The sequence below is a fragment of the Leptonychotes weddellii genome, chromosome 1 (assembly GCF_054177405.1).
Source record: "Leptonychotes weddellii isolate Sample4059 chromosome 1, ASM5417740v2, whole genome shotgun sequence".
NCBI classification, from domain to species: domain Eukaryota; kingdom Metazoa; phylum Chordata; class Mammalia; order Carnivora; family Phocidae; genus Leptonychotes; species Leptonychotes weddellii.
This window is the reverse complement of record NC_138369.1, coordinates 96,798,623-96,822,958: the sequence shown is the minus strand read 5'-3', so window position 1 is coordinate 96,822,958 and position 24,336 is coordinate 96,798,623. Positions and strand designations below refer to the sequence as shown.

At 39.4% G+C, this 24,336-nt stretch overlaps 1 protein-coding gene and 1 pseudogene across 1 annotated transcript in view; both read left to right on the top strand.

Annotated features, from left to right (window-relative positions):
• VEPH1 (ventricular zone expressed PH domain containing 1) overlaps window positions 1-23,878 on the top strand; it is a 208,579-nt gene extending 184,701 nt beyond the window's left edge. Inside the window, exons 12-14 of the mRNA XM_081828481.1 lie at window positions 45-162; window positions 17,788-17,924; window positions 22,308-23,878. Of these exons, the coding sequence (XP_081684607.1) occupies window positions 45-162; window positions 17,788-17,924; window positions 22,308-22,544 (492 nt within the window). The 3' untranslated portion in view covers window positions 22,545-23,878. The remainder of the gene's footprint in view (window positions 1-44; window positions 163-17,787; window positions 17,925-22,307) is intronic.
• LOC115939417 (large ribosomal subunit protein uL24 pseudogene) lies at window positions 6,104-6,748 on the top strand (annotated as a pseudogene).
• Window positions 23,879-24,336: the final 458 nt, after the last annotated feature.

The following is a 24,336-nucleotide window of genomic DNA, read 5'->3' as shown; positions in this document are numbered from 1 at the left end:
CAGATCGGCTTATGAGTTCTTTGTGCTTGGTGTTCCTGGAACAGGATCTGGACCAGGTACAGCTCCATCTGGAAGAAGTGAGATTCTTTGATGTATTTGGCTTCAGCGAAGCAGCAGGAGCGTGGCAATGCTTCATGTGCAACAATCCTGAGAAAGCGACCGGTGAGAGACCCCTCCTGTCCACTTGCTGCTCAGAATTGCTTGTGCCCCTGGGATTCAGAGGGACCTCTGAGCCCTGCTGTTCTAGTTGGCCTTCTTCTCACATCCTAAGTTGGTAATAATGCACAGAGGGATGCCTGATCACCTCTGCCTCATGCTGAGAAAAGTATCTCACCAAAGTGGGAGTTAGAGAAAGGGAAGATGTGGAAAGGGAGAGAGACATAAACCAGAAACGAGCAAAAGAAGCAACACCTTACCTATATGTAGTTATCAAGAAAGCAGTACTGGCTATTTTGCCCTGAAAGCATTCATTTCAGCCCACATGACCCTGAGGGTTAGAGAAAAACAAGCATCCTCTCAAAAGCCCCAAAGGAAGGAGACCACAGTGAAGGAGTGAATGCATGCACAAACCCTGTCATCTTGTGATCATCCCTCACACTCCTGCTTCATGATGGAGCTATGTAAAAAGTGAAACATTTGAAGAGTGAGGAATTACTTGAGGAATACCTTCATAGCTGTTATTCGCCCTCTCCTTCCCTTTCTGCTGCCCAAGGAATTTGGTCTACTGACCTTGCCTAAAAAATAATAATTATTGGGGCGCCTGGGTGGCTCAGTTGTTAAGCGTCTGCCTTTGGCTCAGGTCATGATCCCAGGGTCCTGGGATCAAGTCCTGCATCGGGTTCCCTGCTCCACAGGAAGCCTGCTTCTTCTTCTCCCACTCCCCCTGCTTGTGTTCCCTCTCTCACTGTGTCTCTCTCTGTCAAATAAATAAAATATTTTTTTAAAAATAATAATAATTATTATTATTAGTGAATATGAGCCACGTCCTATGCTAAACATGTCAGATATATCTCATTAACCTTTACAATGATCTTATCAGGTTGGTACTAATATTATCTCCATTTTACTGATGGGGAAACTGAGGCCCAGAGCAATTTGATTAACTGAGGTCACACAGGTAATAAATTAACAGCAGCAGGATTTGAACCCAATCTGACTCTGGGGCCCATGCTCTTAACCATTCCACCACTCTGCCTCCTCGTTACACTTGTCCCAATCTGACCAGTGGAATTAGGTTGATAACAAGTCTGTCTTCAGAAAGTTCCTCTGTCCTTGGAAATGGAATATTTCATCACTCATTTGCCTTCTGAGAGGACCCAGAGTTCTCAACATGGACGCTGCTCAGGAAGTGCAGTTTCAACCAAGAGAACCTCGTTCAAACCCTGTTGAGCACAAAGCCACTTCGTAGGCGAGCCATTCTCTAGAGAGCTGCAGATGACACCCCCTGTACCCGTTCCTTTCATTTTAGGATTTTGGGGCCTCTTAAAGATTACCCATTGTGGCAAGTCTATTCTCTTGCTAACTGCCAAGAAGGTAAGGCTGAATGGAAAAAAGTGTGTTTATTTGGCCAGGTGGAGGTGAGAGGGGCGCATGGAGAGGCACCAATTAAAGTGTATTACCGCACGGAGAAGGTGGGGCAGAAAGAAGCTGACAGTGAGGGATGGCGTCCTCTGTGAGGCACAGATTGTTGGCTGAAGACAGAGCGAACACCCTGATTTTAAAAACTTAATTTGAACAAATAAGGAATCGGGGAATTGGAAGTCTCCATTATAAAACTTTCTAATTAAACCTATTTCACCTATGAAAAAGACAGTGTGAAAGAAACTTTATTTGAGAGCACAGCGAAGTAAGGCGCTTATCTTAGACAGCTCTGAGACCCTTAAGAATTCTCATTCCAAGTCAGCTGAGTCCTTAGTTCAATAAACATTTCATCCTTTCTGGCCAATGGAGGCCTCAGACAAGGGGCTGGAAGTTAAAAGCACAAAGCGTTCCTTTAATATATGTTTTCTCAAATTTGCTGCCATACACTTGAAAAGAACATTTTGCAATTTACTCTTTCTTACTTGTGTTTCTCACAGTTAACTATAGACTGAGAACATACAGCAATAAAGATTCAAACAAGGCCAAATATTTTATGGCAGAACATATTGAATCAAAATGCTTAGCCCTGAAAACTTCAGTGTACTTAGATTTCTTTGCTCACTTCCTTCTGCTACATGAAAAGGGATGCAAGTCTGCAAGAAATCCTATTTTAAACTATTATTGTCCCCAAAAACTGTTGATTCCCTGAAAAATTTATAGAGGTTGTTGATCTCATCTTGTTTTTATATAAGCATATAGATTATATATTTCATACAAGGGAAAGGTCTAACATAATACTGCTGAAACATTATTCATGGAGACAATCTCTGCATTCATGTTCTTAAATTTTGAGTTTAAATATGATCAAGGAATAAATAGGAATCAATATTTTATTATTTGGTTACGCACAAGCATAGTATCTGCATCCCACGGTTCATTTACGTAATGTATGTTTGTTGCATTGGTTGAAGGTCTTCTACAGGCTGAGGCTTGGGATAAAATATGAGTAAGCTGCAATATCTCTGCTCTGAAAGGATTCATAATCCAGTTAGGGCCAGACGGCATAGATGGAAAAGTCTAGCACACACCCTTGTATATTTATAGTAGGCAATGAATACTTGCTGAGTGAGTGAATGAATGAATAATATTTGGGAATGGCAAAATCAAATATGCCTCGAATGTTAAAATAAGATGTTTCAAGACTGTGATTATGTGTTAATCAAATCAAATATATCACTATACCACACCCAGTGCATTGTGAATCTGGTAAATGGAGGTTGGTGCTTCTTTCCTCCTTGAGAAAAGTCACTATATATAAAACAAATGGCCCACTTCCCTAACTTAGCACCTGACATACTGTGCCTGAGTCTTGTTACCATTCTGGGTTTTAATCAGTGCTCCCATAGGATCCAGATGCCCCTCACAAGGTTTAGTCTCAGAGAGGAGGGGTTTAAAGAAGCAGGATTGGAGGGCGCCTGGGTGGCTCAGATGGTTAAGTGTTTGCCTTCGGCTCAGGTCATGGTCCCAGGGTCCTGGGATCGAGTCCCACATCGGGCTCCCTGCTCCTTGGGAGCCTGCTTCTCCCTCTGCTTCTCTCTCTCTCTCTGTCTCTCATGAATAAATGAATAAAATCTTTTAAAAAAAAAAAGAAGCAGGATTGGAGTCTAAGACAAAAGAAATTTTAAAATTGGATTTGGGTATTTGTTTGTTTTTTAAGTACTGACAAATGATACAACAACTGCTGTCAAGTATTCATTGTTCCAATATAAAATAAAAGATGCCGTTCAACGTCTCCATAAATGAGGAATAAAACATGAGGCATTTAGAAAATTTCAATTAGACATCAGGAAAGACATCCTAAAATATAAATCCTTCTTAACACTATGTACCCTGAACTATGGGACTCATTCAGAAATTGACAGCAAATCATCTGGCTTACACAGTCACCTAAGTACATCCCCTTCTTCAGATCAAAGTCTTACCACCCACCAACACCCCTATCAATATACAGAAATTCACAGGCGTTTAATATCTAGTAGTCAGTAAAATACACTTTGAATCCAGTGAGGTACAGATGAACTCAGAGGAAAATGAATGCTAGAATAGTCTAAAGGTCCTAAAATTATTATAATTGCTGTCGTTTATCATGCTAACTCTGAGCTAAGCATTTTTCTCATTATTATTGACTCCATTTTACAGATGAGGAGACTGAAACACAAAGAGGTTAAGTAATTTTCCCAAGGTCACACAGCTACCGAGGAGGTAGAACCAGGATTTAATGCAGATTAATTCCTGAATCTGAAATTTCCACCTCTTGGGCAAATCCAAATTAAGGACATGGACTATTTGAAATTCTAAGACCAATTATTCCACAATGTTATAATATCTACCTCCCTGCTGACTTATTCCATTTAAAGAAGAACAGGGGCTTTGGTAGGATCATGTATGGGAAATGATTACGTGAGGGAAATGGTTACGGTGAAAGCTACTTCCATTCTCTCCAATTGTTGATTCAGTTTCTGATAATGATTTTATAAAAGTACAGAGTAGAAGATTAGCAAATCACTGAAGTAACTCAGGAATCCTCTGAGATTTGTCTGGTGGTGTTTATTGCCAATCCCATTACTCCACATGAATGAGAGAATCGAGATTGAGCAAGTGAGTAGAACAGAACAGAACTTCCTTCTGGAAAACCATGCAAATCCCCTTTATCAGTTGGCCTCATGTCTTGGAACTGCTAGTTCGTGTTAGCAGTAACAGTGAGTCAGCTGGACCATCCTGGAACGCATCTGGCTCTCTGTTCAGTCACATTTGTCAAAAGGAGGAGGAAGAACGAGGTCGTGACTTTCACTCTTATTTCTTCAGACACATGGGATGCCTTTGTTCTTACACCCTACAAAAAATAACTTAGAGACATCTCAGTTTTGGCACCGCGGTCCTCCTCTGTAAATCGGAGCACTCCCCCGTGTGATTGCTCTCTTAGTCACTAGATATTTAGTTGTTGAATGTGGCTGTCAGTAGGAGGTCTCCTTAGCGTATGAAAGAAAATGAAAGCATGTTTTTTTTTCAGATGAACTTCTGTCAGGATTCTTTTTTAGAACTTGATTTCAAATATTTGTGCTATAAAAGCATGCTGTCCGTTTTATCACATGGGCAAATAGAGATGGTTTCAAAATGATGTCAAGTCAAGAAAGGCCTCTGTACGGAGATTTTCTTCACACCCTGCGGGCTAACTGGTAATAGCAGTGTGGCTTTCATGGCTGGACACCTTCAGTGTGGGCTGGATAACTCTCTCCTCCAGATACCAATGTGAGAACAGGCCCAGAGGCCTCTGAGGACACAGCCCAGAGGCTGCAAATAGTTTTGTGAGTCCATTAAATGAAACTTTTCCATTGAATTTTGTTGTCAGCTTTCACAGTACTTTGGAGGTAACAAAAAGAAAACCCCATTTTGGATTTATGTGGTGGCTAGGTTTGTCATGTGAGGCCTTCCCTCCTGCTACATGTGTTAGACATTGTCTTACGTGCTCAGCGTTTAGAGCACCAAAAGCAGTCCAGTGCTTGTGTTCATATTTAGACACTGCTGGTGACTACCGAATATGCGTTCCTTATGTAAAATGGAACCCCAGCTTGTTGTGCAAAGATACTCTCATTAATGACAAAATAAAGACACACATACTGACTCAGATAAATCATTATCCTAAAATCATTTTCCTTTTCCCCCTCTTCCCATTTTCCTGTTTTATGCCTTTCTGGCATGGGCATGCCTCTCTCTTTTAAACCTTCCCACACACTCACATCTCTCTCTCACAACACACACACGCTTGCCCGTGGGCACCCACACTGGTATACACAGACACACCACACCCCCGGAGAATAAATGCCTCTCCTCTGTTCTTTCTGTTCTCTGCCAACACTTCTGGGTCTGTTGTTAATCATCTCCCCCACTAGACAGCGAACCAGAGGAGATTATTGATCCTTCTATGCCCTACCCAGGCAGTACCCAGCATATAGAAGTGTTCAACAAGTATTTGGCATATGGATGTACTATTGAGTAATTCATGGATAACCTAAGGGATGGGATGACTATGGAAGATGCAGGATTTGTTTTGAAATTAACTTTCAAATCTAATACTTTCTCAAAATTAAATAAACACTGAACTGAAAGCTTAAAGGAGCAACTTTTGCAAAATAAATGTTTATAAGAAAAAATGTTGTTGTGCACAGGATTTTAACATACCCAATTTTAGTATTTTACTAAAAGGTTTCAATACACACATACACATAGAGTCCATAGTAAACTTGCTAGTAACACGTGGGAAATATGCTAAGATCAGTAACCTAGTACCCTTCAGGGTTAATTTCTATTCTTCGTCTCCCATCACTTCCTAATCCTTCTGCCTTTTCATATTGGGTTAACAATCTTATCTTGAAATAGGATAAAAGTGTCTGATAGGCCTTATACTGGCAGCCAAGCGTTAGTCACCCCATGGTTCTCCACAAAAAATCATTGTGCATGGAAATGAGTCCTTTTCCACTTGGAGAATCCGTTGAGTCCAGCCAATCTATGGAGGAGGAGAAGTATGCTTTCAAAAGGCAGACTAGAGTGAGTGAACCAGTCTCTTATCCCTATACAGGCTTAAGATAACATTGATTTAGACCTCTTGCGGCCATCGCTGAAGCGCCAGCGGCCAAAATGAAGTTTAATCCCTTTGTGACTTCTGACCGGAGCAAGAACCGAAAATGGCATTTCAATGCACCTCCCACATTCGCAGGAAGATCATGTCTTCCCCTCTTTCCAAAGAGCCGAGACAGAAGTACAACGTTCGATCCATGCCCATCCGAAAGGATGATGAACTGCAGGTTGTGCGAGGACACTACAAAGGTCAGCAGATTGGCGAAGTAGTCCAGGTTCAAAGGAAGAAGTACGTCATCTACATTGAATGAGTGCAGCGAGAGAAGGCAAACAGCACAACCGTCCATGTGGGCATTCACCCTAGCAAGGTGGTTATCACCACAGACTAAAACTGGACAAAGACCGCAAAAAGATCCTTGAACGTAAAGCCAAATCTCACCAAGTAGGAAAGGAAAAGGGCAAATATAAGGAAGAAACAATTGAGAAGATGCAGGAGTAAAGTAATCTTATATGCAACTTGAAATAAAAACTGTTAAAATGAAAAAAAAAAAGATAACATTGATTTAAAGAATTTTTATGTAGCTCCAAAACAAAGCACTTAATATATTTCAAAAGAACTCTAGTCATCACCTTTCAGAGTAACTCTAACTTTTTATTTACCTATATAAACACATTAGGAAAGAAATTTATTTTTCAGCCACAAACTCACCTATATAAAAGACATACAGGTGCTTTTAGCAGCCACAGAGAATAAAGTCATCAAATATCTCAAGAAGGTGGTGATATTTTGCATAGGATTTCATCCTTCCCACCTTCTCGTATACATTACCCTTTCTTACCTATTCTGTTTCTTCCTCCTAACTGAATCCTCCCATTGGCTTGTTTTAACTTATTTTATTTAAACTCAATTAGTTAACATATGGTGTATTATTAGTTTCAGATGTAGAGTTCAGTTATTCATCCATTGCATGTAACACCCAGTGCTCATTACATCACGTGCCCTCCTTAACGCCCATCACCCATTTACCCCATCCCCCCACCCACCTCCCCTCCAGCAACCCTCAGTTTATTTCCTAGAGTTAAGAGTCTCTTATACTTTGCCTCCCTCTCTGATTTCGTCTTATTTTTCCCTCCCTTCCCCATGATCCTCTGTTTTGTTTCGTAAATTCCTCTATGAGTAATACTATATGATAATTTTCTTCCTCTGATTGACTTATTTTGCTTAGCATAATACAATCCAGTTCTATCCATGTCATTGTAAATGGTAAGATTTCATTCTTTTTGATGGCTGAGTAATATTCCATTACACACACACACACACACACACACACACACACACACCCCTTCTTTATTCATCTGTTGATGGACATCTTGGCTCTTTCCATAGTTTGGCTATTATGGACATTGCTGCTATAAACACTGGTGTGCAGGTGGCCCTTTGAATCACAACGTTTGTATCCTTTGGGTAAATACCTAGTAGTGCAATAGCTGGGTCATAGGGTAGCTCTATTTTTGACTTCTTGAGGAATCTCCATACTGTTTTCCAGAGTGGCTGTACCAGCTTGCATTCCTACCAACAGTGTAAGAGAGTTCCCCTTTCTCTGCATCCTCACCAACATCTGTTGTTTCCTCGCTTAATTTTAGCCATTCTAACTGGTGTGAGGTGGTATCTCATTGTGGTTTTGATTTGTATTTCCCTGATGCCGAGGGATGGTGGTATTTTTTCCTGTGTTTGTTAGTCATTTGTATGTCTTCTTTGGAGAAATGTCTGTTCATGTCTTCTGTCCATTTCTTGACTGGATTATTTGTTTTTTAGGTGTTGAGTTGGATAAGTTCTTTATAGATCTTGGGTACTAGCCCTTTATCTGCTAAGACATTTGTAAAAATCTTCTCCCATTCTGTAGGTTGTGGTTTGGTTTTGTCAACTTTTCCTTTGCTGTGCAAAAGCTTTTTATCTTGATGAAGTCCCAAGTTCATTTTTTCTTTTGTTTCCCTTGCCTTTAGAGACATGTCCAGCAAGAAGTTCCTGTGGCCAAGATCAAAAAAGTTGCTACCTGTGCTTTCCTCTAGGATTTTGATGGATTCCTGTCTCATATTTAGGTCTTTCATCCATTTTGAGTTTATCTTTGTGTATGGTGTAAGAAAATGGTCCAGTTTCATTCTTCTGCATGTGGCAGTCCAATTTTCCCAACACCATTTGTTGAAGAGACTGTCTTTTTCCATTGGATATTCTTTCCTGCTTTTTCAAAGATTAGTTGACCATAGAGTTGAGGGTCCATTTCTGGGCTCTCTATTCTGTTCCATTGATCTATGTGTCTGTTTTTGTGCCAGTACCATACTGTCTTGATGATTACAGCTTTGTAATAGAGCTTGAAGTCCAGCATTGTGAGGCCCCCAGCTTTGGTTTTCTTTTTAAACATTCCTCTGGCTATTCAGAGTCTTTCCTGGTTCCATAAAATTTTAGGATTATTTGTTCCAGCTCTGTGAAAAATATCAATATTTTGATAGGGATTGCATTGAATATGTTGATTGCTCTGGGTACCATAGACATTTTAACAATTTTTGCTCTTCCAACCCATGAGCATGGAGCGTTTTTCCATTTCTTTGTGTCTTCCTCAATTTCATAAGTGTTCTGTAGTTTTCAGAGTACAGATCCTTTACCTCTTTGGTTAGGCTTATTTCTAGATATCGTATCATTTTTAGTGCACTAGTAAATGGGATTGATTCCTTAATTCCTCTTTCTTCTGTCTCATTGTTAGTGTATAGAAATGCAATTGATTTCTGTGCCTTGATTTTATATCCTGCCACATTGCTGAATTCCCATATGAGATCTAGCAATTTTAAGGTGGAGTCTTTTGGCTTTTCCACATAAAGTATCATGTCATCTGCAAAAAGTGAGAGTTTGACTTCCTCTTTGCCAATTTGAATGCCTTTTATTTCTTTTTGTTGTCTGATTGGTGAGGCTAGGACCTCTAGTACTATGTTGAACAACAGTGGTGAGATTGGGCTCCCTGTCATGTTCCTGACCTAGGGGGAAAGCTCTCAGTTTTTCCCCACTAAGAATGATATTCACTGTGGGCTTTTCATAAGTGGCTTTTATGATATTGAGGTATGTTCCCTCTATCCCTACACTGTGGAGAGTTATAATCCAAGAAAGGATGCTGTATTTTATCAAATGCTTTTTCTGCATCAATTGAGAGGATCATATGGTTCTTGTCCTTTCTTTTATTTATGTAGTATATAACATTAATTGATTTGCAGATGTTGCAAATGCATTCCTTTGCATCCCAGGAATAAATCCCACCTGGTCATGGTGAATAATCCTTTTAATGTATTGTTGGATCCAATTGGCTAGTGTCTTGGTGAGAATTTTTGCATCCATGTTCATCAAAGATATCGGTCTGTAATTCTCCTTTTTGATGGGGCCTTTGTCTGGCCAACACTGCCAGTCAATCTCCCATGTTGTAGCCAGAATGGTCTCTTCAAAACACAACTCTGATGGTGCCACTCCCCTGCATGAAACCTTACAACAGCTTCCCACAGCTCTTAGCTTAAAGACCAGATTCTATAATATGCCCCTCACAGCCTCACATGCAATGGTCTCTCCCATCCTCTGCAGCCTCATCTTGTCCCATATGTCACCTATTCTCTCTCTCCACTCAGGCTAGAAGGATCTTCTTTCAGTTTCCCATACGCACCATGCTTCTTCCTGCCACTGGGCTTTTGTATGGAGTGCCCTTTCTCCCCTCCTCATCTAGTTAATAGAGATCTTAGCCTTCCCATTACAGTTCAAATTCACTGCCATGGGGAAGCCTTCTGTGACCTCCCTGCCTAATACTACGGTCCTCAAAGCCCTTCAGACTTCTTCTCATGACAATTGTTATACCTGCTGTCTTGTGTTTTCATATATGGTTATTTGATTAATGTCTATTTCCTCTGGTAAATAGTAAATTCTATGAAGGGAACTCTCCTCATCCATCCATCTTCAGCCCCTAGCACACAATGTTCAATAAATATTTACCAAATAAGTGAACATCCAAAGTTTGTATCATCTCAGAAAATTTTTAGTAAAATTTTTCTCAGGCAAATGATGACAAAAAACAAATTAATGAATTCACAGTGATTCGTTTTAAGAGACAAAGGTATTCATATGATAACATTTTGAGTGTAATTTTTCTGCCAAATGTATTCTTTGAATAAATAGTATCTTCTTAAATAAGTTATTTTCAAAAGTAATATAGGAGATCATTTTATTTAACAGAAAGTCACGTATTGTGTGTGTTTGATATTGATATCTCTCTATATATATAAGATTTATATTTTTTTCTTCCAGAATATGCCTTCTTTTGAAGGTATTTATCTTTAACAATCAGGAAGGAATATCTAAGAATTCAAGTATCACAAATGAAATTCATGACAGTCTCAATTATGGGTTTTTCATGCACAGTGCAATGCTTTTAAGACAAAAGTTAGAGAAACCAAAAAAGTACACAGTATAAGGGATTTCTGAATCTGGATGGAAGTCACTATGCAATGTGAATAGTAACTGTAATTGTACAGGAGTTACCATCTACTGTCATAAGAACAAGCAGGATGTCTGGAAGAAAGGGGAGAAACCACAGATGATGTGGAAAACACTCCCAATGCAGCCCAATCCATACTGGATTGGCTTGAAAATGGCAGTCTTGGTGAAGTGTTCACCTCCCTTTTGGGACTCTTTGAATTGCCTGTTACACCTTAACTTCAAAGCCTGAAGTCCTTGAACCTTAAATGTGTTCCCCATCTCACTCTGAATTCTCTTGTTATTCCTAACACTTTCATGTAGATTTCACTACATTCTTGATTTGAGGGAGGGAGGCAGGTTTTATCCTGGTGCCATTAGGTTATATTTATAAAAACCAAATGTTCATCATCACAACAAAAGGATGATGATGATGATCATTTTATGTTGTTGATGATGATGATATCATGATCATGATGATAGTAGCTCTTTATTGATCCCTTACAATATACCAGGCATTTGCTTAAGCAAGGTCACAGTTAACCTTAATGGCACTTTTGTGTGTCTTTATTTCTGGTGGATGAAATCCACTTGGGGGTGTATGGCTTGAACAGCAAAATACAAGCTGAATTTCAGTCTCTACTCACCACCTTGGCTGCCTGCTTCTGTGCAGTGAACAACCTACACAGCCATTCATGGTGGCCCTGTTGTTAAGCATGACTACTCTAGAGAGGATAAAACTGAAGCTCGGTGAAGTAATTTGCATTAGAATAGTCAGTTGTTAAGTAGCAGATTCCGGCTTCTGCTGAGGTCTGGCTCCAGAATCACTGCCTTTGCCCCATAAACTATAGGCCTATACTAGAGAAAGTTTTGGTGTAGCCCCGAGTGGTCTATTATAGTGGTGAGTAAACATGGTATTCAGCACACTATGTTTAAGTAAGTTATAAATGGCTAAAGACATATTCAGAATTGCAAGACACTTAAAACGAGATGGAGACCTTCAATCATTGAACTCTAGTGCTCTTGAGATAAAAAGGGGTTGTGTAACTACAGAAATTATTATTTTTCTTTTTTTTTTTAAGATTTTATTTATTTGACAGAGAGAGACACAGCGAGAGAGAGAACACAAGCAGGGGGAGTGGGAGAGGGAGAGGCAGGCTTCCCGCTAAGCAGGGAGGCCGATGCGGAGCTCGATCCCAGGACCCTGGGATCATGACCTGAGCCGAAGGCAGATGCTTAACGACTGAGCCACCCAGGCGCCCAGATATTTTTCATTATGTTCTATTACAAAGCCTTAGAGTCCACTCTGCACAATGTCTGAGGATCCTTAGGACTGGTCTCTCCTTGACTTTCACACCAACTCTGGCCCTTCAAGTCCCACCAGGCTCCCATCACATAGAATGAGTTAGTTTCTAGAAGCCATTGCACAACCCCTCTCTAAGCCTTGGCCTTTTGCCTATGTTTTTTGTTTCCGTTTTTGTTTTTTCAGTGTACCTCTTCTCCCTTCACCTTCCTCACCTCAGAATTCGGCTCAGACACATTTACTCCAGGAAGCTTTGCTGCTTCCCCTGCCCCGTTAAGAAGAGGTGCCTCTCCAGTGTGTTCCAGTCTCCCTTACCTCTGGCTTTCAGTTACAGTTGACCACTAGCGACAAAGGCAGAAGATCAGAGGGAGGGAGCAGAGTGAAGTTGGATTATTTATTCCCAGCTTCCCCTCTGCTTGGTCACTGCAGGTTGACTGTGTCCTATGCCCAAGGCCACAGCTCCTGTCAGTCAGTGTTCTCCATACAGGTTTCCCTCTGAGTCCTAACTGTTCTCTCCGCTCTCTTCTTCAGGCAGAGGCATGTTATGCCTTTCCATGGTTCCTGGCCCCAGAGTACTATGGTGCTTTTTCTACACCTTGCTCACATCTGTATAAATAGTCCCTTTATTAACTCCCCTCAATTACCCAGCTTGAGGTGTCCTCTGTTTCCTGCTGAGACTCTCTGTGATACATAACTGATCCCATCTGGGGCCCAGGGGGGCTTCATGCCTGTGCTGGCTGGACCTTCACAGGCTCTATGCTCCTGCTTAGTCCTTAAGAAAAGCAAAGTCCTTTCTAATGAGTCTTCAAAAGGACCTTCAATTAACGTCCAATATGACCTCACCATGACAGTTTGTTACCCAATCTCTTTCCTGGATCTTACACCTAGAAAATCTTGCATTGCCTTCACACCCTCAGCCCTCCACCCATGGCTTTGTCCCAGAACAACTGCTTTATGAAGTTGCTTCTAAGTTCATGGATCCTTCCAGATTCTTATACATCCCTCTTGTACCTCTGCCCTTTTCTGCCCTCTTCCTAAATACCCTTTTTCCTTCCCTAGCACAAGCCCAGCTCCCATGTCACCTCCTCCTAGCCAGAAGTAGAATTTCCTTTCTTTGAGTGTTGTGGTGCTTGGCTTTTCCTTCTCCAGTGGCACTTGCCAAACTCCACATTGAACTGTATAATTTGTAAAATGCTTGACCTCACCTACAAGATGATAAATCCAAGTTCCCTCTGTACTGAGCATTGTAAACCCCTCAGATCCAAACACAGTGCCTTACAGCTTATCTGTGCTCAAAAGTACATGTGGGATGGCTGGATGGTTGACAGATGAACAGACGACTATTCTTTATTGCTTTGCTCTTCCTGCCATGGGGCTCCTCAGCTTTAAGGTCTTTGTCTGGTATTTCTTCACTCTTATTCACCAACTGCATGCTGAGTAAGATTAATACCTTCAAAATTCATTTTTTAGCAACATAAATATCTTCAACCCTTGGTGCACACAAGAAATACAATTAATGTATAAACATTTGTATTGACACTCAGACTTTTAAGTTGGTAAACACAGTAACAGTTTGGGCTCCAATTGCTTGAGAGAATTCAGTTTAATATTCCATAGCTTTTCAGCCAACTGACAATTGAAGAGAAGAACAGATCCAGGTGGTAGAGATGTCTTAGCCAAATTGTGGCACTTTAAATGAACTAATGCATTAATTGGTAAATGAGAAAATATTTATTTATCTTGCATGCGTTACGTGCTAACAAGATAGTTTCAGACACATGATCGTTCTCTCAGTCTAATTCCACATGTTATTTTTCAAATAGATTATGATCATACCTAGAAAAAATTAGTTCCCTGTTTTGATCATGAAGACAGGGTTATCATGAGAATTATTGCTTACAAGGATATGATATGGGCAATAGACCTTTTAAAATGAAACATGGCCTCTCATGCATATGCTAGATATAATTGCAAAAAAAATTAAGAGATGGGATAGTAAGTGGAAAAATTTTAAGTCTCTTTGTTTTTTGCCTTTGAAACTATTTTTAAATTAATCCTACAGCTACAAATAGCCTGGCTTTTACAAAATTATCTAAAGCCGACTCTGATGACTAAATTGGGTCCTCACATGCAGCTACTTTATTTTTTTTTTTTAAGATTTTATTTATTTATTTGAGACAGAGAGAATGAGAGAGAGAGAGAGCACATGAGAGGGGGGAGGGTCAGAGGGAGAAGCAGGCTCCCCGCTGAGCAGGGAGCCCGATGCGGGACTCGATCCAGGGACTCCAGGATCATGACCTGAGCCGAAGGCAGTCGCTCAACCAACTGAGCCACCCAGGCGCCCCTCACATGCAGCTACTTTAAAGTTCTGCTAACATTTCCTTCCTACAACCCTTTCCATGGACTTTTTCCCTGGGATAATTTTGCCTGAGCTATACAGTGATAAGCCTCTGCTTAGCAGCATTTCTCGACAGTCCTTCAACCTTTTGTGCTCCAGTAAACCTGTCATTTTGTCTTGAGTCTTTCATGGTCATTATGGTCATATGGTCATTATGTAAGTCTGTGGGTATGATATCCTGTCCACTCTTGTGTCTCAAGCAATTCCTTCAGCTATTTTGCCAAGTTCTCCTTGCAAACTTTTGTCACATACTCTTCAAGTACAACATTTGTAAATTCTTTTTTTTTTTTAAGAGAGAGAGAGAGCAAGTGAGCATGTGGGCAAGTGGGGGAGGGGCCGAGGGAAAGGGAGAGAGAGAATCTTAAGCAGGCTCCATGTTCAGTGCTTGGAGCCCAACGTGGGGCTGGATCTCACGACCCTGAGATCATGACCTGAGCCGAAATCAAGTCGGATGTTTAATCAACTGAGCCACCCAGGCACCCAAGTGCAACATTTGGATCTGCCTTGAGAAGAAATACTTGAAGCTAATTCCTTATGTCAGATCCAGAAGGATCCATGGGCTTAAATATTACCTAAATCAACCATGATTTCTAATCAGCTCAGGTATCATGACTATTTCAAATGCCTCTTTGAGTAAATATAGAAGACTGAGACTAGAAAAATGTACTGTTATGAAGCCATTACATTAAATAATCTTACCATTAAATCCATGGCAAGAAAGCAATGTGATTACAAACTATGAAGTAAAGTCTAATAAAAGCAGAGGATGGAGGGGGCCATAGTGCTTACTTACACAGTATCTTCACATAAGTTTCTTAATTTTGACTTTTGATCTCATCATCTTTGTAAATCAGGTGGGGTCTTGCTGATCAGAAAACTATAGTTGAAAGGACTCAAATCTAACTCTTCTGAATTCTTATTAAAAAAATCCTTGATCATCATAATTAGATTAGCAATTTTTTCTCATTTGGAAGCATAGGAAATGGATGTTTTAGGAAAGATTTTAATGTAAGTCTCAGCCTGGGTCTTTCATTATTTGTTTGTTTAGAGTTTGTTTTCTTTTTATCTTGGATCTCCCTTTGGACCTTCTGTTCCTCCTCTCAGACAGACTGCTGCCCCCTTCGTGACTCAAGAGCACGCTGTTAGTAAACACTGAACCCATGGTCCAGGCCACTGTGAGGCTATTCTGGCTCTCTAGGACATACAGCCCAGGAAAGACCTAGCATCTGTCCTAAGTGCTTTATCCGAGGTAACTGTGGAGTGTAGAGGCCGTGCAAAGGAAGCGAGCATCATGTTTATGAGACAATTAAATTTTCAAAGAGCATTACAGTCTTTAATACTCTAAATCAGATGATTCCTAAGTAAAGCAAAGCAAAGCACTGAAATCATTTTCTTTTCTTTTTTTTTTTTTAAAGATTTTATTTATTTATTTGAGAGAGAGAGAGAGCACGAGTGAGAGGCAGCGGGAGAAGCAGACTCCCCACTGAGCAGGGAGCCTGATGCAGCACTCCATCCCAGGACCCTGAGATCATGACCTGAGCCGAAGGCAGACACTTAATTGACTGAGCCACCCAGGCACCCCTGAAATCATTTTCTTGAAATTGATAGTCAATACTTCTTGAGTTCCTGGTTTCCCTATGCTCGGCTGGGCACGATACTAGCTGCCATGAAGATTCTCCAAAGATGGGAGACACTTCTCAACACTAAAGTCTCAGATCAAAGATACCTTCAAATGTCCAAGCTCTTTCCTGACCACCTATGTGAGTGTGCACCAACCCCCAGGTCCCTCCCTACTTCATTTTTTTCATAGCCCTGTCACTATCTAATAATATATTTGATAGTATTTTCAGTTTTTAGCTTTAATTTGGGGTTGACAATAGAACATTCAATTGAATAGACATCAAATGGGGGTAGGGGGGAGGGAGGCCAAAGTAGCCTTAGTAGAATTTTGTTTATGAAAACTGACATTTCACTGGAGGGCACATACTGCATGGAGCACTGGGTGTTATATGCAAACAATGAATCATGGATCACTACATCAAAAACTAATGATGTACTATATGGTGACTAACATAACATAATGAAATAAAATTAAATTAAAAAAAAAGGAAAACTATACATTTCATACATTTCATCATTCTTATCCTGAAAATGCTGTCAAGGTGGAGAAATCCTCTTTGTCTAAAGTAGTTATTTGACCTATATTAGAAAAGAGAAGTGGTAGGATAGGAAGAATAGGTTGTGTTTATATGGTCAAACAGGCACTGTCTAAATTTCCAAATGATGGAACACATTTCATTACCTCCAAAGTGCTATGAAAATTGAACATAATATATGTAAGTAAATATTGCCATAATCCCCAGAAATCAGATGCTTACCTATGAATTTGGAGAGTAAATCTTAGGTAGTTGACAAAATGAATGAAATTCTTTAGTTCAACATTATAACTTCTGACTTTTGACATTGTAACACATCTTCTAATTCTATGATTATGTGTAATCATACACACTCTACTTCACTGCAAAATTAACCTTTTCACTCAAAAAATACTTACAGATTCGCTGTATTTGCCAGGCACCATATTAGTTGCCTGGTGATACATCGGTGAACAAAGCAAAGGCCCTCATGGAGCTTTCAGTTCAATGGGAAAGACAGACATGAATCAGATAAATACCAATAACTATCTACCAATGATGCTTGATGTAAAAGAAATATGCCAGATGCTATGAGAACATATGGCAAGTGAAGCCACTCTGGTCTGAGTTTGGGGAAGTTCTCCCAAAAGAAGCAATATTTGAGTTGACTCATGGAATGATTAGTTGTTGATTGGGCAGAGATGAGCATATGCAGAATGGAGAAGGAGTATGTGTGTTACAGAGTGGAAATAACCATGTCCAAAAGAGTTGGGCTTGCCTTTGCAATGTTGTGTCTTCAGGAAAAATACATCTTTGGGGGCACTCCTTTGACTTTTGCTGCCAAATAATTAAATACACTTGGTTTGTGATTAGTCAAAAAGCTGTGCTTCTAAGCAGTTCATCTGTACAGACTATCATGAAAGAAAAGAGTTAAGAAGCACAGAAAGCTGGATATCTGGATACGCCTTAAAAACTGCTAACCAGATCCTCTTTTTGTGAACTATATTCCTTTTGAAAATCTCAGTGAGGGCTTTCAACAGGTTCCCATTATCATATCTAAATTGTGCATTCCTTTAGGGACAAAGGGGGAAAGATTAACCAAATTCATAATTTATTAGCACACTTTCCAAATATGCCTACTGGGTTCTCGTTCATTGTACAATTCTGACTTTTGATTGCTTGCCAAATAAATAATGGGAAATAAATAGTTTGATCATTCTCTTACCTTCAACAGTTGTAAATCAAGATGGCCAGCCTCTCATAGAAGGAAAACTTAAAGAGAAGCAAGTCAGATGGAAGTTCATCAAAAGGTGGAAAACTCGTTATTTTACACTGGCTGGAAATCAACTTCTGTTTCAAAAAGGAAAGTCTGTAAGTTTCCCCCTTGTCTTTTACACTTGTATTTTTAAGGTCTTGATCTACATCAACCAGGTAGGCATTTTGTCCTGAGTTAAAACGCCAATAATTTGTCCTTTTCCATTAATAATTTCACAGTGTCATTTTTTTTTGCATATGTCCCTTGGACTGTCTATTCTGTTCAGTCCTATGTTAGTTGGTTTACTGTCTCTCTTCAGTTTATTACAGGAGATCTTTTTTAAGTTGACTTAAGTTTAGAAGATGAACTGCCAAAGGACTACCCAGTGAGCTTGATTTGAACCGTGTGCCTTTTGTTCCCTTATAGATCACCTACATAAATTAATAGCTTATGATATTGACCCTGACTTCCTTTATAACTAAAGGTTATATTTGGAGGCAGGGACCCAGGGAAGAGAGACAGCAGGCTGGGAGAAAGAAAAAAGCTGATTTATTTTAAGTACTTTTCATAGTCAACTAAGTTCAGTGCTGGTTAGGGAAAACCACTATCATCTTGCAGTCATTTAATACTCAGTTAAATAGAACAGGATTCTAAAAGAATTAATAAATATTCATTTAATGTAATTTTCAATCTGAACTAGGATGCTCAGTAAATATCTGTACTCTGAAATTTCAGTGAGAAACTTCTGAAATAGCATTTTATTCCAATCAGCAATGCAAAATTGTTCCTTTCTTCTCAAGTCAGTTTTATTTATCATTAAATTCTATTCATTCAGGATCAGGGAGAAAGAAATCTTGACCTACCTCTTGGATATTTTGAATATAATAATAATAGCTTATCACATGCCACCCTGGATTGCCTTAAAGAATCCTCAAAACGGTCCTTTGAGGTCAGCACTATTGTTCTTGTCATGTTACATATGGGTAAATCTGGGGTGCCTTTCCCTCCCTCTCTCCCTCCCTGCCAGTGGATGGAAGCATATTCCTCTGGGCTGGGTGATCTCGGTGGCCTTCTGCATAGTGCACAGGCCCTGAGAGCTGGTGTCTTTCCCAGGATGGGCAGGCACCAGGTTAGGTCTGACAGAAAGAAAGCCTTGTGGAATCTCACTTGAGTGGGAAGTGGGGGCACTTTCGGTCTTTATCTCGCCTGCCAGGCAAGCCAGGGAGAGCAAGACCCTGGCCTTTGGATTTCTGTCTTGTGCCACTCTTACAGGTATTATTTGAGCCCCAGAATCAGAGTGATGGGGAAATATGTGCATATGTACACATGGTCATCCATCCACTCCTGTGGAAAGATGCCCAGAGAACACGCATACAACACCCTGCTGATGCCTTTACACCTACTGTGCCCCACTCATGGATTTTGGGACCCAGGGTCTGTCAGTCATTACCAGGATATCAAAGATATCTGGGAAATACAAAGGAACTAAAGGTTCTGACAAGTCTTGCAGGAAAGAGCCCACTTAATTTTGTTTAACTACTATATCTCAAACTTGTTCCACCATATGGTACTTTTACATCATGTAACATCAGACCCTCCCCACTCCCTTCCCCTTGTGAGAGAGAGAGAGACAGAGACAGAGAGAGAGAGACTTTGATTGGCTTGACCAAAGTTAGAGCCAGTAAGGTAAAAAGGGGTAAAACTGGAGTCAGGCACAGGCAGTGTGACATCAAAGCTTGTTGTTAAATGAGTGTACTGTCCTGCTTCCCGTGAATACTTAAAATACAGAGCAGTGGCAAACCAAACTGTGTTTGAATTAATTAACGAAAGATTTTAAATTATTTAAAAATTATGAGTCACTGAAAACATATGCACTATATCTTTAGAGTGCTCATTATAAAATGTATTTGAACTTTTTACTCAACAGGAATAAAGTATGGTATATCCGAATTATGACAAATTTTGATGAACGCTTTTTTAATTAATAAAACGTCATGTTAACTTTTTGAACGAAAAAAAAAAAACCCTAAGCTCATGCTACTTTATTCATCTGCGTGTATTATTAAATATACAGATGGACTTTTCTGTGGCTGAAGATCTTTTTGAAAGGGAAGCATAATGGTTATTCAGTTATTGGACTCAATTCAGACAGTTATTGGAGGTTTAAAGAAACTTTCCTTAGCATAGCTCCACACTGAAGTATTTTTAAAGTGTTTAAAATGACCATCTGAGTTTCCTGTTTTTATTAAAGCAATCAGAAGTTAAGATGCAATGATTTCTCAGATCCCTTGAGACAGAGCAGAGTTAGTGCATAAGAATATTTTTCCTGAGCTCAAATAATGACCTTTATACTTCTTGATTCAGAGCTTTTTAATAAAGCTTAGAGTAGGCTATTTTATAATTGGCTAACTTGTTTGATATCTTTATAGGGAAATAATGGTTTGACATTTCAGAAATCTGACAGAACATGTGGCTCAAATATTGAGAAATATATAATGTACTACAACGACCACAGCAAATTCCCTCTCATCCCCAGGGACACAGTGACCTAACAGGGGTCATCAGTCCAGCTGAAGCTTCAACCCCTTTCTTGTAAATGAGAAAAATGTGCATTTTTAATAAGGACTGAAAGACTATGGTGTTATTTTTTTACTTTCGCATTCGTAAGGTCTTGATCTCTACCAACCAGCTAGGCAATGGTGCCCTTTGACTTCCTGTCCACTTCTCTTGGGTAATTCACTGTCCCTCTTTAGAGAACTATGGTAACTTTTTGTTTTCTTGATCAGTTCCTCCATGTATCAATTTCTGTTCTATAGACTAATTCAAAGAAATACAATCTTATTACTGTCAGATATTTACCATAAACCAAATTAAGCTAGCAAATTATTATCTTGTGCAGGTATCTTCAAACTTTATTCTGTCTATTCCCTAAAAGAATTTTGAAAATCTGTGTAATACCTTGCAGCATTTTAAGTTTATCATAAGTTTAAACAGTCCACAAACTGTAATTTCTGTTGAATTGAAAATATTATCATTTTAAAATAAAAAGTTCACACCTCTCCTTTAAGTATAACCATTGGAATAAGATACCGTAGCAATTTGACATCTAACACCATCCATTAAAGAAATACATAAATTAGTTCATCTTAATTTTTTTTACTATGTTCAGTTAGCCAGCACATAGTACATCATTAGTGTTTGATGTAGTGTTCAGTGATTCATTAGCTGCATATAACACCCAGTGCTCATCACAACACATGCCCTACTTAATACCCATCACAATGTTTACATGGTATCATTTTTCTTTGAAATCATATTGTTTTCTACCAGTCCCACAGCATTTTATCCTGATCACCCAATCATTTTTTACTGCAATAAAACTATGTATATAAATTGAAATTTAATTATTTTAATATTTTGTGAGTATCAGTCTCTAAATGTTAGATATTTTATTATATTTTTAAAATTATATCATTTATGAAAAGTGATAAGTATAACACCAAATCTAATAAATAGTTACTGAACACTAAAAAGTGAAATGCTATTGGAAATGCATCTCTTAATGACATAGCTGGGGAGTGAGTGTGTTGCTTTGTTTGAAGGACACTTCCCTAGCATCAATATTTTGAGTTGCTTTTTTCATTTGTTTGATCCTCCTGAGATTTTTCCAAGTTGGATGATACACCATGGTAACTTCAGGATGAGTGAAAAGGGTGCCTTTCCATTGCAGAGCGAAAGAAGAGTGGGTTGTGTAGGGGAGATGGAAAAGGAGAGTTGACAAGACCCTCAAGCACAGGCACATCCTCCAGTAGACGAAAGAATTCAGGGATGTTAAAGAAATTGCTGTAAAGAAGTATTTGATCTTTTGAAACTATTCATACTAGCCCATTGGGATGACCCTCATGTTGCAGTGGTGATCTGTAAGCCTCTGTTTTGATGCCAGAAAAATGTAGATCATTAAGTATTCTTTCACTTAATGTTTGTAGACAAATCATACTTCCAAAGCTCCAGTGTGTTTCAAAAACAGTTTGATCTGCTTAAACATTAGGACGCTGTTTATTCAATTAATTCACCTTTCTCAGAGATAACACAAAGGAAAATTCAATTTCATGCTTCCCAAATTATTTCAGATCCTGAGTTAATAGTACTCCAATTGTACTATTGCATTTTGCTCTATTGATACAGTGTTGATATCAATCGAACATGACATGAAATCAAAGAAATATTAACTAAACATTTTCCCAAATCCCACCGAATAATAATTTCTTATAAATTGGCCATCTTGTGCCAACTTAATATACTGGAAATAGGGCCAATTGCTCACTCCCTCCATTGTTCTAATGAATGACTCACTGAGGCCTTAGCATTCAAAATAACAAAAGTTATGAACCATATGCAGTGAAAGGATTCTGATCCTCTTGGAAAATTCTCCAGTTGCCAGAGATATTTTCATGCTCTGGGAGCCAGCTCATGTTCTCTCCTTCCCATATGCATTTCAGAAAGATGATCCTGATGACTCTCCAATAGAACTCAGCAAAGTACAGAGTGTGAAAGTTGTGGCCAGAAAACGCAGGGACCGCTCCCTCCCTCGAGCTTTTGAAATCTTCACAGACAATAAAACCTATGTTTTCAAGGCCAAGGATGAGAAGAATGCAGAAGAGTGGCTCCAGTGCATCAATGTGGCAGTTGCCCAAGCAAAAGAGAGGGAAAGTAGAGAAGTAACCACATATCTGTAGGGATTTGCAAGCCGACCTCACACTGACTGTATACAATGGGCATTGCATTATCATTGCCAATGTCAAGAAAAAGAGATAAATTCACCAAGTCACGTTGTGTTTTTCTAAGTACCAGTGGAACTGTTTTCCCTAAGAAGCAGGACCTAAAAGTGGCACGATTTTTATGCATTTCATATTCTAATGGCACCTCGTTAACTCCAGAACATCTGTGTGATGCATACAGGAAAAGGAGCTACAGAAGGTATGGGGCAGAAAGGGGAGAGTGAAGGATCTAGGAACCTCTGTAGATATGCCATTGTACATTGTAAGAACACAACTTTACAAGATACCTGAAATACCTATCCTGAGTTAAGATTAAGCACTTCTGATGAAAACCACAGTCTGCCAAAAGTATTAGAAGAAAAAAAAAAAAGCCCTATTGGGAAAAGTCAAAATTATTGACCCTGAGGGAAAGCATATAACTGACTTACATAGACATACAACTGTCTTTTTTCTCTCGAATGCAAATGAGGCGAACACATGGTAAAATGGTTCTCAAGTGAAGACAGTTATATAATTAAATGTCTGTCTTTCAGAACAACTTCTCCGATTATTCCATTTAGGTTCATATAATATGATCTAAAGTGTAGGTTCTTGGCTATATCTCCTGCCCAAGGCAGTAAGTGTAAGCTAGGATAAACATAGAAACCATTTTCACCATCTTCAAAATATGGGCCATTTCCATTAAACTTTGAGATGTTAAAGTTCTATACCTTTCTTCTTTATATTCAATCTTTTAATATCTCAAAATTACATTTAATGGATTTTCCCATAACTCATATTTTTAAAAAAAATTAAGCTGTGGCAGGCAGAATTACAGAATGATTCCCAATGGCCTACACCCGGATCCTCCCCTTGAGTGTGGTGGGACTTATAATTTGCTTTTAACTAATAGAATAAGGCAGAAAGAATAGGATAGTCTCTTCCATGATTATGTTACATTACATGGCAAAAGTGAAGAGATTTCTGGTTCTTAATCAGGTGACTTTGAGCAAGTCAAAAGGCGGATATGACCCTGGGTGGGCCTGACCTCATCAGATAAGCCCTTTAAAAAAGAGTGAACAAGTCAGAGACTCTCTCTTCCATTGGCCTTGAATAAGTAAGCTGCCACGAGTTCTATAGCTTCAAGGGAATGAATTTTGCCAACAACCAGCGAGCTTGGAAGAGGATCCCAGCCCCAGCCAACACCTTGATTGCACCTTTGCGAAACCCTGGGCAGAGGACCCAGCTAAGCTGTGCTTGGACGTCTGACCTAGGGGAACTTTGAGATAATAAATACATGCTGTTTAAAGCTGCCACATGTGTGAAAGTTTGTTCCGTAGCAATAGATAATACAAACACTAACTTGGTATACATATAAAGGGTCATTTTTTTCTTTAAAATTTATTGACCATATAGTCTAGTATAGAAACCTGGAAAAAAAATCTAAGTAGTCAATATTCTTTTTTTTTTTTAAGATTTTATTTATTTATTTGACAGAGAGCGAGACAGCGAGAGAGGGAACACAGGCAGGGGAGTGGGAGAGAGAAAATCAGGCTTCCCGCTGAGCAGGGAGCCCGATGCGGGGCTTGAGCCCAGAACCCTGGGATCACGACCTGAGCCGAAGGCAGACGCTTAACGACTGAGCCACCCAAGAGCCCCAGTAGCCAATATTCTTAATTCTACCTTGACTCTACTGCCAACTCACTAGGATAGGAAATATATAAGAGGCCAAGTTTGAGGAGAGAAACAATTGAATTTTAACATGTAAAGT